This window comes from Microtus pennsylvanicus, chromosome 22 (assembly GCF_037038515.1).
Source record: "Microtus pennsylvanicus isolate mMicPen1 chromosome 22, mMicPen1.hap1, whole genome shotgun sequence".
Lineage (NCBI taxonomy): Eukaryota > Metazoa > Chordata > Mammalia > Rodentia > Cricetidae > Microtus > Microtus pennsylvanicus.
The window spans coordinates 30456729-30471729 of record NC_134600.1 but is presented as its reverse complement, the minus strand read 5'-3'; the positions used below and the strand labels follow the sequence as shown (position 1 = coordinate 30471729).

The 15001-nt window shown below is 40.9% G+C and overlaps 1 protein-coding gene across 6 annotated transcripts in view; it reads right to left on the bottom strand.

Annotated features, from left to right (window-relative positions):
* Cacna2d1 (calcium voltage-gated channel auxiliary subunit alpha2delta 1) overlaps positions 1-15001 on the bottom strand; it is a 403873-nt gene that overhangs the window by 320776 nt on the left and 68096 nt on the right. For all 6 annotated transcript variants that reach the window (XM_075956382.1, XM_075956383.1, XM_075956384.1 and 3 more), the window contains exons 2-3: positions 13026-13107; positions 3768-3884 (exon numbers count right to left, since the gene is read on the bottom strand). In XM_075956382.1, the coding sequence (XP_075812497.1) occupies positions 3768-3884; positions 13026-13107 (199 nt within the window). The remainder of the gene's footprint in view (positions 1-3767; positions 3885-13025; positions 13108-15001) is intronic.

Sequence of the window (15001 nt, the reverse complement as noted above, 5' to 3'; positions counted from 1 at the left end):
TGTTCTGCACTTCCTCAGATGAAGGATAGAGTTGTTCAGTGTGTAAAGCCGTGTCTGATGTCAGAACCACCTTGATTTGCCTTCTCTCCTCTTCTGACAGCTCAATTGGCTTCGTAAAGGGCATAGCAGCAGCACCTGGAAGCTTCTTAGACCTGTATCCCCAGCTCAGTCTACTCATCCGTGATGTGTGTGTGCATATTAAAGTCCAAGAGCACTGCATACAGTACTTGCTAGATGTATCTCCCTGGGCCAGCGTCCAGAGCTCTGAAAGATCCAGCTTCTAGGTTAAAAAGTGAGTCTAGTAACAGCATCCACACCACAGCGCTACGGTGAGGAGCCACTGCCCACTCTAGTTGGTCAACAGCATTCGTTCAAGCCAAACTGATAGTAAGTTCTATCATCTACCTCTTACTTGCTCGTTCATGATGTTCTACTATGTTTTGTATAAAAGTCTATACGTACAACATGGAAGTAAATAAAGCTGCCTGAATCTAGACGCCTCCTTTCCCATAGCCTACGGCAAAAACAGAAGGAAATTAAAGATGGCCATTGTGCATTCATTCGCAGCATAGCACAGCACCTGTGTTTCCGTTAACTTCAAAATATTTCCCTATGAAATTATCTTTCCTATTTTTATTGAGTCAAATAAGTTAAATGAAGAATTAGCATGAAAACACACATGAGCCTGTCTCCCAGACGTAACTAATTCTATCTAATTAGTCGCCGTGACTCGGGGACTCTGTTATCATGCAGGTAATATTATCACTTATTCCCCCACAAAATTCAAACCACACAACAGGTGGCTTTAACTTCAGCCAGAAATGAGAAATAAGAAAAATTCTCAAAAGCCCCAGAAGTTGATCTGATTAAGACATGATGCATCTGACTCCATTCAACAGTAGTTTATAGATATCAGCAGCCCCAGAGGTCAGTCTGATTAAGACATGATGCATCCGACTCCATTCAACAGTAGCCTACAGATATCAGGATCCTAAGCACTTAAGTAGGAAGTGCCTCAATGCTATTACAGTTTAGGACACAAACATTTACATCTCTAAGCGTTTCTAGATAATGTTAATCTCAAGAATTTGAAGATAACAAGACTTTTAACAAGTTTATCTTACCATGGATAAACTTGCTATATATTTTAAATTATAATAAATATTGAACTAATAATTTGATAAACCAGATACAACAGTAGATATTTTTACTACATTACATCAAGATCAGACTGTAGATGCCTTAAGAGCCATAATCAAAAGACTTATCAGTATCTAAGAATGTGCACATAAAAATTTGAAGGCCAAGATAACAGTTTGGAGATATAAAGTATTTCCCCAAGTTTTCTAAATCAATAATAATAACAAAAACAAAATCCCAGTGTAGATTTCACAGATTAATTATATACTGAACCTATATTATTTAAATTAAAACAAATAAGTTCCAGTAGCCTGAATGTACTTCTTTAAAAATACATATAGTGAAGACAGAGGCTACTTAGCACAGTGGGCAGAGCTTAACAGAGGAAGGGAAATTGCAGGATAAATGGTCATGGGAAAATTGGCTAGAAAAAAAGTTCATTTCAGTTGAAGCCTGAAATCATATACCAAATCTGCTGCAGATGAATTAAACAGTTGGATATGGACAACAACTTAGGAACCCTTAGGAGTAATCATATTTTATGATTGTGTATATGATTTAATAGTAATGGAAGTCTTCTCAAAACAGAACACTCAGGAAAACCAGTGATAGGCAGTTGACTTTGATAACATTAAAGTGAAAAATTTATCAAAATAGTCAACAAAGACAATTCAAAAGCTATAAACGAAACTTAACGTAACACAAAGTTTACATAACAGCGAGAACTGAATGCTTATAAGTCAATGAAAAGAAAACAAATGTGCAATGGCTATGAAGAGACTTCTCACAGGAGACCAGAGGATAGTGACCGAGCGCACACCTCTCCAGACTTCTCACAGGAGACCAGAGGATAGTGACCGAGCGCACACCTCTCCAGACTTCTCACAGGAAACCAGAGGATAGTGACCGAGCGCACACCTCTCCAGACTGAAAGGGTTTCCCTCTAGAAATTAGCAGCGGTACATCTCATCTTACAGCCATTTATTTCCAGATAATTAGGAACTCTGACACTGTTGAGCCTGTTCAGAGATTGAACTAATAAGACCTTAGATGTCCCAAGTAGAGAACTGAGCAGACAAAATGTTTGGGGGAAACAGCTATCATAGTTACATGAAGTGCTTTTGTGAATTCACCTTTGTCTGGCAATTCTACTATCTTTGATGCGCCTAGATAGTATCTAACTGTGAATATAACATCCTTTCTTATCCTGGTTTTATTCTCCATGGTGTCCATGACCTATGTTCATACACAGCCTGAAAACAGTAACAGTAGAACTCCACAAATGAGCAATCCACACATTTTAACGTTCGTGCCATCCTGAACTCCACGCCCAAACCTCACTCCACCCTGCCCAGAACAGGAGCCAGACTGTGGATGTGGAGATTTCTACACAATATAAGCAATCTTTCATGTAGGCATTTAGTATAATAGCCACTGCAGTTATTGCGTGATCACACGGTCTCGCCGTTCTTACAGACTGCAACAGCGCATTCACCTCATCTTACCACCAAGCCATGCGTCATTTTAACTCATCACAAGACAGGTGAACACAGTAAAGCGAGATGTTTGGAGCCAACTTTTATTAGTTTGCTAATAATTTTATTAGTCACAATGGTTATTAATCTTATATGCCAGTTTATGACTAAGACTTGATCATTGGGGAAAATACAGTATAATGAGACCAATGAAGTCTGCATTGACCTATCAGAGATAGAACAGAACTGTTAACGATGGATTGGTACAGATCATGGACAGTATCTTTTCCCTGTCACTGTTTGGGAAACAGCAGAGTGTAGAGAACACTCGGGCATCGTTTGCATTGTCTTAGGGTGCTGTTATTAACTCAGAGATGATTTCAAGAATTTAGAAAGATGCGTGTAGGTTACATGGAAATATTCCATCACTTTACACACAGAGAACCGTGACTCTGCCTCCTGGGGCAGATTCGACCTAATCTTTCATGGACACGCACAGACACTGGTCTATGGTTCAACACTGTGCACAGCCTTAGTCCTCCACTAAGTGGTATTTGGAGATGCGGAACTGGAATTATTTATAAATTAAAGCTAAGTGCAAGTCAGTGAACCATGCAAACACAGTGTGGGTGAAGAAAAGCAAGCCTCTGAAGGCTACAATTGAAAATCAGCAAAATCTTAAAAATTGCATAGCAAAGCAGGGGGAAGAGGAAGAACTTTTTATAAAGTCGGAAACGGTTAACCAATTATCTGGCAGAGGGGACGCTTTGGTAGGAATGTGGGATTACGGATTTGGAGAGCATTATAGTTTAGGTACTGGCAATAATAATGAGGTTGGTTATGTTTTAGTATAGATTAAAACACGTTCAATAGACTATAATGCATGACTCACATAGGTATAAATTTGCATGCATCAGTGAAATATACATCTCTGATGAAAGAAAATGGTAATCTAATAAAAATGAAGTATCGTGTAGAAGAAAATTATCTGTTTGCTTGGGATTCGCATTGATTCCATGAACTCATCAGTTAGTTGAACACGGCTATGAGGAGAAAAAAAGAAACCAAATAAAATGCTCCAACCCAGCAAGAACCTTAAATAACACACAGTCAACGGGAATGACTGAGAGAGAAAGCACAAGCTGAACTCACCACCAGGGCTTTCGATCGGTTGCTCAGGAGTTTCTCAATGTCTCTGGCCGCGATTTCCACCAGCTGGCGTGCATTATTTGGCTCCACAGTATACATCTCCTGGTATTTTTCATAAATCTGTGTCAAATGAAAAGAAGACAGGAGCAAGGGCTGGTTGGTTTTTTTTTATTTTTGGTTTGCAAATTCCCATTATAATATGTTTAAAATCAAAATAAAAAATAATTAGAAAGACCCTCCCCTTTTTTTCATCATGACTCATTTAGAGTTCGTACATATCCCAGAAAAAAAATATGGAAATAAATGTAAATTTTCTGTAAGAGTACTAGCTTGCAAAAATAATAGGTCAGGCAACTAATTATAAAACATGAGTCACAACAGTCCACATGCATACTGGGGGGGGGGGGGGGGAGGCAGGGGTTGTAGCTTTGCTGACAACCCAACTTCAAAACTGGATATTAATTGTCACCCTTACTTTAAGAAAGATAGGCGCCCTGGGAAATAAAGAGAAAGCCATACACCAGGGGTTAAACATGGCAAATGTATATGAACGAGACCAGATGGATTGATTATGGGGTCTTCCTGACGTTCTCTCCTTCTGTGGCTAGGGAGGATAAGTTTACTTCTTATGCTTACGGAGATAGGAGAGCAGTAATGAGAGAAGGTAGTAGCGGTTCGTGGAAGTGAACAGTGGCCCCAGAGACAGTTCACATCAGAAGGTTGAGAAGTTGAAAGCATTGGAGTCTATGTTAAAGTTGAGGGTAGCTTTGCGGTGGTTTTCTGCTTATCATATTAAATATGGGCATTTTTCTATTTGAGTATTTTGTTATTCAAATCACAGAATAATCCACGCCAAAGTTGATGTAGTACATAGAATTGGGACCCAAGCTCATTTCTAGGTCATCCTGGTGTGTGCAGAAGGATTTCCCTCCAGTGGCAAAGGCAGCAAGCATCTGGCTCACAAAACCTGTCCACTCCCAGCAGGAGAGGAGAAACTGGGAGGGGCTGGGGTGCGGGGGAGGGGTGGGCAGTGGCTGTGTTTGGCTGGAGGTCTGCTCTGAGAAGGAAATCCCCTAGGCACTGAGCAGATGGGGCTCACACGCATGACTAAACTATCTTTAAAGCTGGGGCCTGGCAGCTTTTTATTGCCTTGTAAAAGTGAATCCAGGCATATACCAGAACCAGTCCCACTTGCTTTTTGTTCTGGCATCGGTACGGCTTCACAGGTTCTAAAGCCTGGCCCCAGCTGAGCACAGAAGCCAAGTGACGAATGGTTGCTTCAACTGGATACAAATTCAGACGTGCATTTATCAAAGACGATGTTAGTTCTCAATGAGGGGACACACACACACCTATACACACATATACATATATATATACATACATTTATTACATATACACTTTGGGGTGTGGAAAGTGCTAAAGATTGATCTTAGGGAATACTCATGTCCGCACACACACTCAAGCACATATGCACACACATACATTTATTATATACACTTTGGAGCATAAAAAGTGCTAACGTTCTATCTTAGGAGGATAGCCATACATGCGCGCGCATGCGCGCGCACACACACACACACACACACACACACACACACACACACACCTATTATATATACACTTTTGGGCATGAAAAGTGCTAACGTTCCATCTCAGGGAGATACCATGTTAAGAGAGCCCTCAGCCATTAAAACACATCCCTATGTCCCTATGTCTACATATTTTAGGACATTACTGGCTAACTGCTGTTTTTAAGGATTTAAATCACCGTGTGCTCTTTAAATAACCAATTTCTGTGGACTCTGAAGACTTTTGAATACTGACCTTGCAGATTTTCATTCAAACTATTATAGGAGCTTTAGTTTTGTGATTTAAAAGAAACAGCTCCTGATTGGTTCCCCCCAAGTCTCCTGGCTATCACCAGATGGCTTACCCTTTCATTGCACGGATTATCGCATCCTGTCTTACACACCCCAGCTCTCCTTGAAGATTTCCACCCAACATGAACCTCTTTTATTTTGGACTAAAATGAGGTTTTAGAAAATCAGTACTTGCATTGATTAATTGATTCAAGTTACAGATAGATAAACCCCGACATCATTTTAATTGATCCAGGACAGTTCATTCTGCAGAAAGGACAATAGGGCTAATTGATGGGAAGTGTACTGATGCTTGTATCGTTAATGTCGTGTGCGTTTCTCTACAAAGCATATCCTTCCTGTGGTGCAGGGAGTGTAAATTATGTCCCACAATTGCTGTAAGGGACTCGGGTGTACATCTACTAAGTCACAGCATGTGCCAGACATGTCACTAGGTGTCCTGAAAAACGAATGGATTGCAAATTAATTTCTTTCAAATATGTATATATTATGACAAATATATATATCAGTAAATTTTCATTCTGGCATTATTATTAAATACTTAAGAAATACTATAGTTTGAATATTGGCTCTCCCCCATTTGCTCATGTGTTTAAAGTGATACAATTTGGAGGTACTGGAACTTTTGGGGGGTGGGACCTATTGGAAGCTTTTTAGATTTGGGGGAAAATGCTCTTGAAGGGAAGTGGGAGCCACAGCATCCTCTCTACTTTTCTCTTTTGCTTTTGAACTGTAGAGTTAGCGCTTTTGCTCTGCGGCACTCTGCAACCATGATGCGCTTGCCTGTCATGGACCAGAGCTACGGCATCAGGCCACTTGCCCATGGACCAGAGCTACAGCATCAGGCCACTTGCTCACGGACCAGAGCTATGGCATTAGACTACTTGTTCCTTGTTCACGGACCAGAGCTATGGCATCAGACCACTTGCTCTCGGACCAGAGCTACGGCATCAGGCCACTTGCTCACGGACCAGAGCTATGGCATTAGACTACTTGTTCACGGACCAGAGCTACGGCATCAGACCACTTGCTCATGGACCAGAGCTATGGCATTAGACCACTTGCTCACGGACCAGAGCTATGGCATCAGGCCACTTGCTCACGGACCAGAGCTACGGCATCAGGCCACTTGCCTCTACTGAGTCAGAACAAACCTTTCCAGTTAGTTGCTTCAAATATTTCATATAGTATTGAAAGCTGGCTAACACAATAAATGAAACCAAAATCTCCAAAACAAACATAACAAGTTAAGGAAGTGTAAGTATATAAAGCCAGTGTAAATACCTGAGTATACTATTTTATATAGAGAAAATGAAAATTGAAATACTGTGGTAGTCAATAAGAGTGAATTGATTTTATATAAAAAAAAAAACCACTAAAAGATCCATCTTCAGCTTTACGGTTTTAAAAAACATGATAGTAATCATCACAGATACCAGGGAATCCTTTTTTCCTCTTTTTTTTTTTTGGTTTTGTTTTTCAAGATAGGGTTTCTCTGTGTAACACTCCTAGCTGTCCTAGAACTCACTCTGTAGACCACAATGACCTCGAACTCAAAGAGATCTGCCTGCCTCTGCTTACTCGGTGTTCCAATTAAAGGCTACCACTGTCGGCGAGATTGGGCAATCTTACGAAAGTTTCCCAATATAGGTGAAGAAAACGGCTTTCAGATTCCATTTCAAACTGAGTTTTGCTATGGCAGGATATCTGCTCACAATGTAAGCATCCTTAGTCTCCTATCACTAACATAATCTAGATTTCTATCATCTTGACATGTTAACTTGCCACTATTTAAGACATGGTCTAAGGATCTTTGCCTCTTAATTTGTTCCCTTGCCTGAAACTTTAAATGACTGCCTTCCATGTCGTTTATCCAGCTTTCTCTTTTGAAAGAAGAGAGCAAGAATTGTGAGCAGTTCAGGTTTTTGGAGCTAGGCGGAGCTGAAGGAGAGTCGCGCCAACACCTCACGTGTTATGTGACATTGGCTTCTGTTTTTCTACCACAATGAATGGAGAGCATGAAGAGAACTCAAGGGAAGACATGCATCTCTATCATGACACGCTAAAATGCCTCGGTATTTCATAGAGCAAATCCTCCGAAGCCACACGTGACATGGCCTTGGCAGAAAGCCGACTTATCACCTGAGCATTCTTCCTTGCTCAGAATCTTAACTGCATTGAATGGCTTTCACTGATAGCTTTACACTTGATCTTATCCAAAAGGCTGAGAAGCCATCATTGTTACCTTTAAAACCAAGCTTTGTTGTGATAATAATATCGGTTATAGTTTTAAACTCTTTTTCATTAAAAACTTCTTAAGCTGACTCTATTTCCAATATAATCTTGAAAATAACACTTCTTAAAATATCGCAAATATACTTTATACAAAGTGCACCACTTAAACATTTTGGAAATTGCAATACTTAACAGTATGCCATGAAATCCTATGGCTATCCCCCAGAAGAGTATTCTCAGCAGTTAGTTTCATAAGCAATGTATGATATATTTGGATGTTTCACATATAACATTAATTTTCCACTTTAGAAAAAGGTAAAATTACATTGAACCTGCCATAACTGTCGATTTGTTAAGGTTCTGGGATGTCAGAGTTGAGGGAATTTGAGCTTCATTTCATTACAGAGAACAAGCCTCGCTCCCAGAGCAGCAGAAGAAAAGAGGTAACCAGACATGATTAGGCAAAGTGCATCAGTCCCAAAGCAGCTCTATGCCACACAGTACCGTTGGCCATGGAAGGAATAGGAAAGTCCCTGGAGGTAAGTGACAGAGAACCCAAGAGCTAAGTATCAGCACATCGGCCAGGAGACAACTTCAGTCTGCCTCCAGGGAATGACAAAGCAGGGCTTGAAGTACCCCCAGCTGGACAATCACCTGCTGCTGTGCCTGGCTTGTGATGTGGGTGCAGGGGACCTGAACTTGGGTCTCCATGCATGCAGAGCAGGCTCTTCCCTAAGTGAGTTATTTCCAAGCCCTTGCAATAAAACTTTCATGCAGTGAGAGCTGTCAGCTACCAACTGAGTGCCAATCACAATGAACCTGCAGAGCTGCCTTCCTGCCCAGGACTTCCCTTGCAAAAGCCCCCAGTTCCTGCTGAAACCAAGGCCTTGAGAGGTTCCCCTAAATTCCGAGCCAACGTAAATAGCAACCCTTTCCCAGTAAAGAGGCGGTTAGTAGTAGAAAGCCCCGAAGAGAAAGGACGAGATGTAAAGGCACATGTTCACCTCCCAGGTGGCTGTGTCTCCTTCCATGGCTTGCTTTCCCTGGGGCGAAGAAGGAAGGAAGGAATCAAACAAAAGGAGGAGGTATCCTGACTGACTGGAGGGATTCTGGCCCCTGCTCATACCACACTTGCAGATTCAGAAATGAACTGCACAGGAGAGACAAACAATAGCGTTCACTCGTCAGCTTATTTTTAGAAAACATTTGCATGAAGCAAATCCCCATTACTACAGAGCCCATTCATTCAAGGTGTCTCCTAATTTGGATATGAGCCAAACATTCAGAATATTACCAAGATAAAATACTCTTCAGTAGATTGAGGAAAGAAGCGGTTGCTTGTGACTGTGCTGTGAACTCATAGATGTTGATTTCAAGAATATCACGAACACTTCTATTTGAAAACATTATCTGTTCGTGATGAAACATCTCAGTCACTCTCTCCTCCTTGGCGGAATGTGTGTGTGCGCATATTCAGAAATGGCAGAATGTTTGCCATGGTCTGTAATTTAGATTGAATAAAAGGGCACATGTTTCCCGCAGTGGAGCTGAGTGCTTGCCTAGCACGCACAAGACCCTGGCCTCAATCTCCAGGAAAGAAATTGCTGGCTGTTTGTAAATCTTAGGATTTTTATCTCGTTTCATAGACAAGAATTTGTAAATGTTATCATCACAGCTTCAGTTGTGTGTTATCAAGTCGTAAATACATCTTTTAGGCGGAGCTATTTATTAGATGCTATTTGCTCTGACCTCTTCCACTGGTAACATTTTGGGTGAGAATTCTGGATAAAGATCCCACTCCTGACTTTCCTAATTGCATGGAACAATACAACTATCTTTGCCCATTGCAGTGTGCCAAATGTCCTACGACTAAATGATTGTCAGCTTTCTCCCATCCTTCCATTCAAGCAGTGGTTCTCAGACTTCCTAACGCTGCAACCCTTTGATAACCCTTCCTAACGCTGCAACCCTTCGATAACCCTTCCTAACGCTGCAACCCTTCGATAACCCTTCCTAACGCTGCAACCCTTTGATAACCCTTCCTAACGCTGCAACCCTTCGATAACCCTTCCTAACGCTGCAACCCTTTGATAACCCTTCCTAACGCTGCAACCCTTCGATAACCCTTCCTAACGCTGCAACCCTTCGATAACCCTTCCTAACGCTGCAACCCTTCGATAACCCTTCCTAATGATGCAACCTCACGTCATAGTGACCCCAACCATAAAATTATTTTCGTTGCCACTTCATAACGGTAATTTGCTACTGTTATGAACCGTAACGCAAATAACTGATATGCAAGATATCTGATATGTGACCCCCCCAAGGGTTGTGACCCACAGCTGAGAATCCCTACATTAACGAAGGCTGGGCAATGGTAACGTGTGGGAGAATTTGTCTAGTCCGGCTCGTCAGCTTGCTGCAGGCATGCCATCTTTGTTCCTGAGATTGAATTACAGGCAGGCTACCCATGGCCGCCTGGCATTTCCGTGAGTGTAGGGGATCTGCACTATGGTGACCACGTTTGTGAAGCAAGCATGGTACCCACGAGCCACTTACCCAGCCCCTAACCTTGTCCTTTAACACACGTAATTCACTCATGTAGGAAAATTGAAAGTATAGAACTCATCAACAGTATTTACTATTTTCCCTTGGCTCATATCTTATGATCCCATAAAGCATTTTTCATAAAATTCCAAAGATAGTTACATTAATAATATTGCTAATGACAGTGGTTCTTGCCTTCACTTTGGATAACAGCTGTAGCTAGGAAGCGAGTTAAAATAATTACATAAACTCAGGAATAAGCCTATTTCTACAATGGTGATTTTCAATCGAGGGACCCAATCAGTTCCATCATCATGTGCTCAACTTCTGGGGTCCCTCCTCCTCCTCCCTCTTCCCTCCTCTCTCCTTCCCATCCACGCATCAAATTATTCACCATATAATACCACACAATTCTTCTGTCACTATATTGTAGCATGTGTCTCATAAACAAATTATCTGGACTTTATCTTCTTCATTCTACGTTGTTCTACTCACTAAAAGTCATTCACCCCATCCTAAGTGTTTCTAATCTTCCAAGTAATTAATCTCTACCATACAGAAAAGCATAGCAGAAAGCATATGAGACTTTCTGGAGGAAAAAGAGAAAGCAAGTTCATCAAGAACTTGAACAGCAGGATTAACAAGGGCATCAGCACATGAGACGCTGTAAGGAGTAGAGGAAGGGGGGCCCCCAGCAACTACTGACTTTTAATCCCAACTTTCCAACAAAAGTCAGAAAACTTAACAGGAGAATCTGTCATTTGTCACTCTGGTTGAATGAAAGCTTTCCCCATAGTCAACTTAAATCTATAAAAATAAAAATTAGCTAATAACATTTGGCCCTATAAATTCTATTTCTTAAATTCAGATTCGCATTTATCCAACACAATGGCACATGCTCACGTATTTCTAAAGTTCATCGTTTCTGATCAGAGTGGAGCATGCACCCTCCCTGTATCTGTGTGTCCAAGCACTGGCGACCATCGGTATGCACAAGAGACACATTTCATCCCCTAGTATCTTGTAGATTCAGGGTGAGTATGCCTCCTCAGAAACATGGGACCAATAGTGCTTCAGATTTTCCCTCTCCTCAGATTCCCGAGTGTGCGTGTGCGTGTGCGTGTGCGTGTGCGTGTGTGTGTGTGTGTGTGTAGTGAGATATCTGGGGCATGGGACAGAAGGGCAAACAGAAATCCATTTGCAGTGATGAGTATCTCACACCCATAAAGAGATAGCAAACAAGAGTGGTGAGCATACACTTTAGAACTGCAATCCATCCCGCTTGGGCATCATCCCCACACTGCAAAAGTCTTAGACTTGAGAGTATTTAGAGTTTAGATTTTCAAATTAGAGCTATACAATGTAAAGAAGGGATGTTCAGCACACTTTTGGTTTAATATGCAACTGTATTATAAAGACATTCTAAGACTATTTTTGAAGTATTTATAGGTTTTCTTTGGGGGTTTCTAATACATAAATTAACTATATATTCCAGTTTCTCCCCAATAAGAACATTACTATGCACGTGGAACATTCCTTAACTGGGAAACACAATTCACAATATGTCAAAAAAAAAAAAAAACTCTTTTTGACCGCTTGTCATGATGGTCAAAGTAAAATTCCCTATCTGACCTCATATGATCGATTACAGGTAAAACACGGGTGAAGTAAAAATGATATATAAATTATGTTCATGTATAGTTCTGTGTGAGTCATTAAAAAATGTTTACAAGTGAGTTCTAACTTCATTTTCATGTACATGAAAACTAAATCAAACTCCTAGTTTCAATTCATATCCCCATCCATGAAACTTTTTTATGCAATTTCATCTAAGTAAGAAATCATAAAGTAAGAATATAAAGGCATGTAGGTTTAACTGAGAACACAGGATGGAAGTATTTCCAAGTTTTTATATAACTTTCTCAGTAAGCAGTAAGAGCTTTAAAATGTCATTAATTTGTAGTAATCTTACAGAATAGGTGTCCTGATTTTGTGCATCAAAACATTTAGGCAAATCGCAATAGTACAGCGACATGGCTATAAACACTCTTCAAATATTTTTGAAGTAAAGTCTATCCTCAAAGATTGAAGAAGTGTTCACACTTAAGACATTCAAACTATACTTAGTCACCACTAGTGGGAATTCTAAAATACATTCTGAAGACTGGAAGTGGAGTTTTCACTTGTTTTGTTTTGATTTATTTCTTATTATTTATCTATTTATTACTTATGCCTCCACTCCAGAAGAGGGCATAAGATCTCATCACAGAGGGTTGTGAGCCACCCTGCGGCACTGGGAATTGAACTCAGAACCTCTGGAAGAGCAGTCAATGCTCTTAACCACTAAGCCATCTCTCCAGCCCCTAGAAACAGAGTCCTGAAAAGTGTGACATCTAAATCTGAATCAGGGTGGAGAAGGGGCACTTCACCATTTCACTGCCAGCCATGCCGGACCAGCGCCGTGCAGGGGCTACCGCAAACCACACTGTGGTAAGTGCACGGGAATCATGCTCTCTGTAACACAGAGCTACGGGTTCCTCAAAGGCACAAGTGCACTCTCACTAAGCAGAGCGTGAACAAAGCGGGGGACACTCACGTCAGCCAGCTGAGTCACGCCGCTCGCTGTCTTTGCCAGTGTGACCAGGTCTTCTTGCATCTTATCCACCCATGACTTGATGCTGTGGAAGCAGAAGAAAGAAGGCTCTGTCAGAATTGTAGCCATCACGCTAACTCGGTCATGTTTTACAAACATACTTCACATATTTAAACATTTATCCGCCCTCCCGGTTCCCACGGAGATCGTCTTCCCATTCCACCTTCACACGGAGCACAACAGTCAACCAAAGCAAGCATGTCGAACCTTTATTACAATGGGGATTTTATTTTCAAAGTTTATGTTTGTTGGATTTGTGTGTTCCCATTTGCTTCTTTCATTTGCATACATGCATCCCCTTTCTGAATGCTCAAAGGCCTCCAAATCAAAATGAGAAGAATGACAGGGGCACCTTGGGAATCCAGAGGGGAAATATTTGCTCACCCATTAAAATTTCATGGAAATAGTTACTAAGAACGGTATTCAAAAATACACATAAACTTCATTTTCTAATCATAACGTGAGGATGTAGAATAACGCCATCAGTTTTAACCATGGGAAATCACAAGGTTACAAATATCTCAGTATACAACGGCTAAGGGCCTTTATTTCCCCAGCGGCAATGAGGTTCTGACAGACTCAGCAGCTACTGTAGTTTTCCAAAGCAATGTTTTACATGAAAACTATTTCTTCGGAATGCAAGCTCAAGTATTTTCAGACACATTCTTGTAAGTAATGCAGTCAATATCTTGAAACATGAACTATTAACATCACTACACTTTAGAACTATGTAAATCCTAGAAGCACCCACTAGCCAGCATTCTAATGACCACAGCTGAATGTCCACCTCATCCCTGTGAGGATGCATAGCAGGCTGCAGGTCGCCCCCATGTAGCCTGCTTCTCCAGGAACACATAGGAACTATGGATACCCCAGTAGGAAGGCTTCGGAGATGATTTATGTTTGAATCTGAATCAGGGAGAGTGAAGTATGTATGTCTTCTCTTTCTTTGACATGAATTCCAACAGTTCATCAAATCCTCATCTTCATTTCAGAAACAGATAAAGAAAATAAAGCACCACGTGAAAAAGAGATTGAAATACTGTCTAGGGGAACACAGAAAAAAATAAGGAGTTGAAAGAAGGAAAAAAAAAAGCCGATCAAAGGATGATTACATCATGAGTCACAGGGACAACGAACTGCTTAGTAAAGAAAACACAGCAAAACCAAGAACAGCTTCACACAGATAAAATCAATATAAATATTTGTTCAGCAATTCTGTATGAATTGGAGAGGAAAAGGTAAGTTATCAAAAAGAGCATGAAATAAAATTGACAGGACCATCAAAACAAATGTTGTAAGTAATGTCATCCTAACATTACAATGTATCCTATTTATGAGTGGGTATACATATCTGAAAGCAGTATAAACACCAACTCAATCTATAATTATTCTATTGTTATTAGGTAAACACAACTGTGCCTGCTTTTATAACTAGAAGGAAAACATACATTAGTCTATAGGCAAAGACTATACACAGTGATTTCTTCCCTCACTTTTTAATTTTATTTTTTTTAAAAAAGAAAACAAACTATCTTTTTTCATTTTACATAACAATTCCAGTTCCGACTCCCTTCCCTCCTCCCATTCCTTCCACTTACCCCCCTCACCTACCCCCTCATCTACTCCCCAGAAAGGGCAAGGCACATTGTTCTGAGGAAGGACCATGGCCCTCCCCACTATATCCAGACTGAGAAAGGTATCCATCCAAGAGAATGGGTTCAAAAAAGCCAATACAAGCAGCAGGGACAAATCCTGGTGTCACTGCCAGTGGCCCCTCAGTCTGCCCCAGCCTTACAACTGTCACCCGCATTCAGAGGGTCTAGCTTGGTCCTATGCTAGTTCCTTCCCTGTCTGATCTGAGTTGGTGAGCTCCCAACTCAGGTAATCTGTTCCAGTGGGTGTCCCCATCGTGGTCT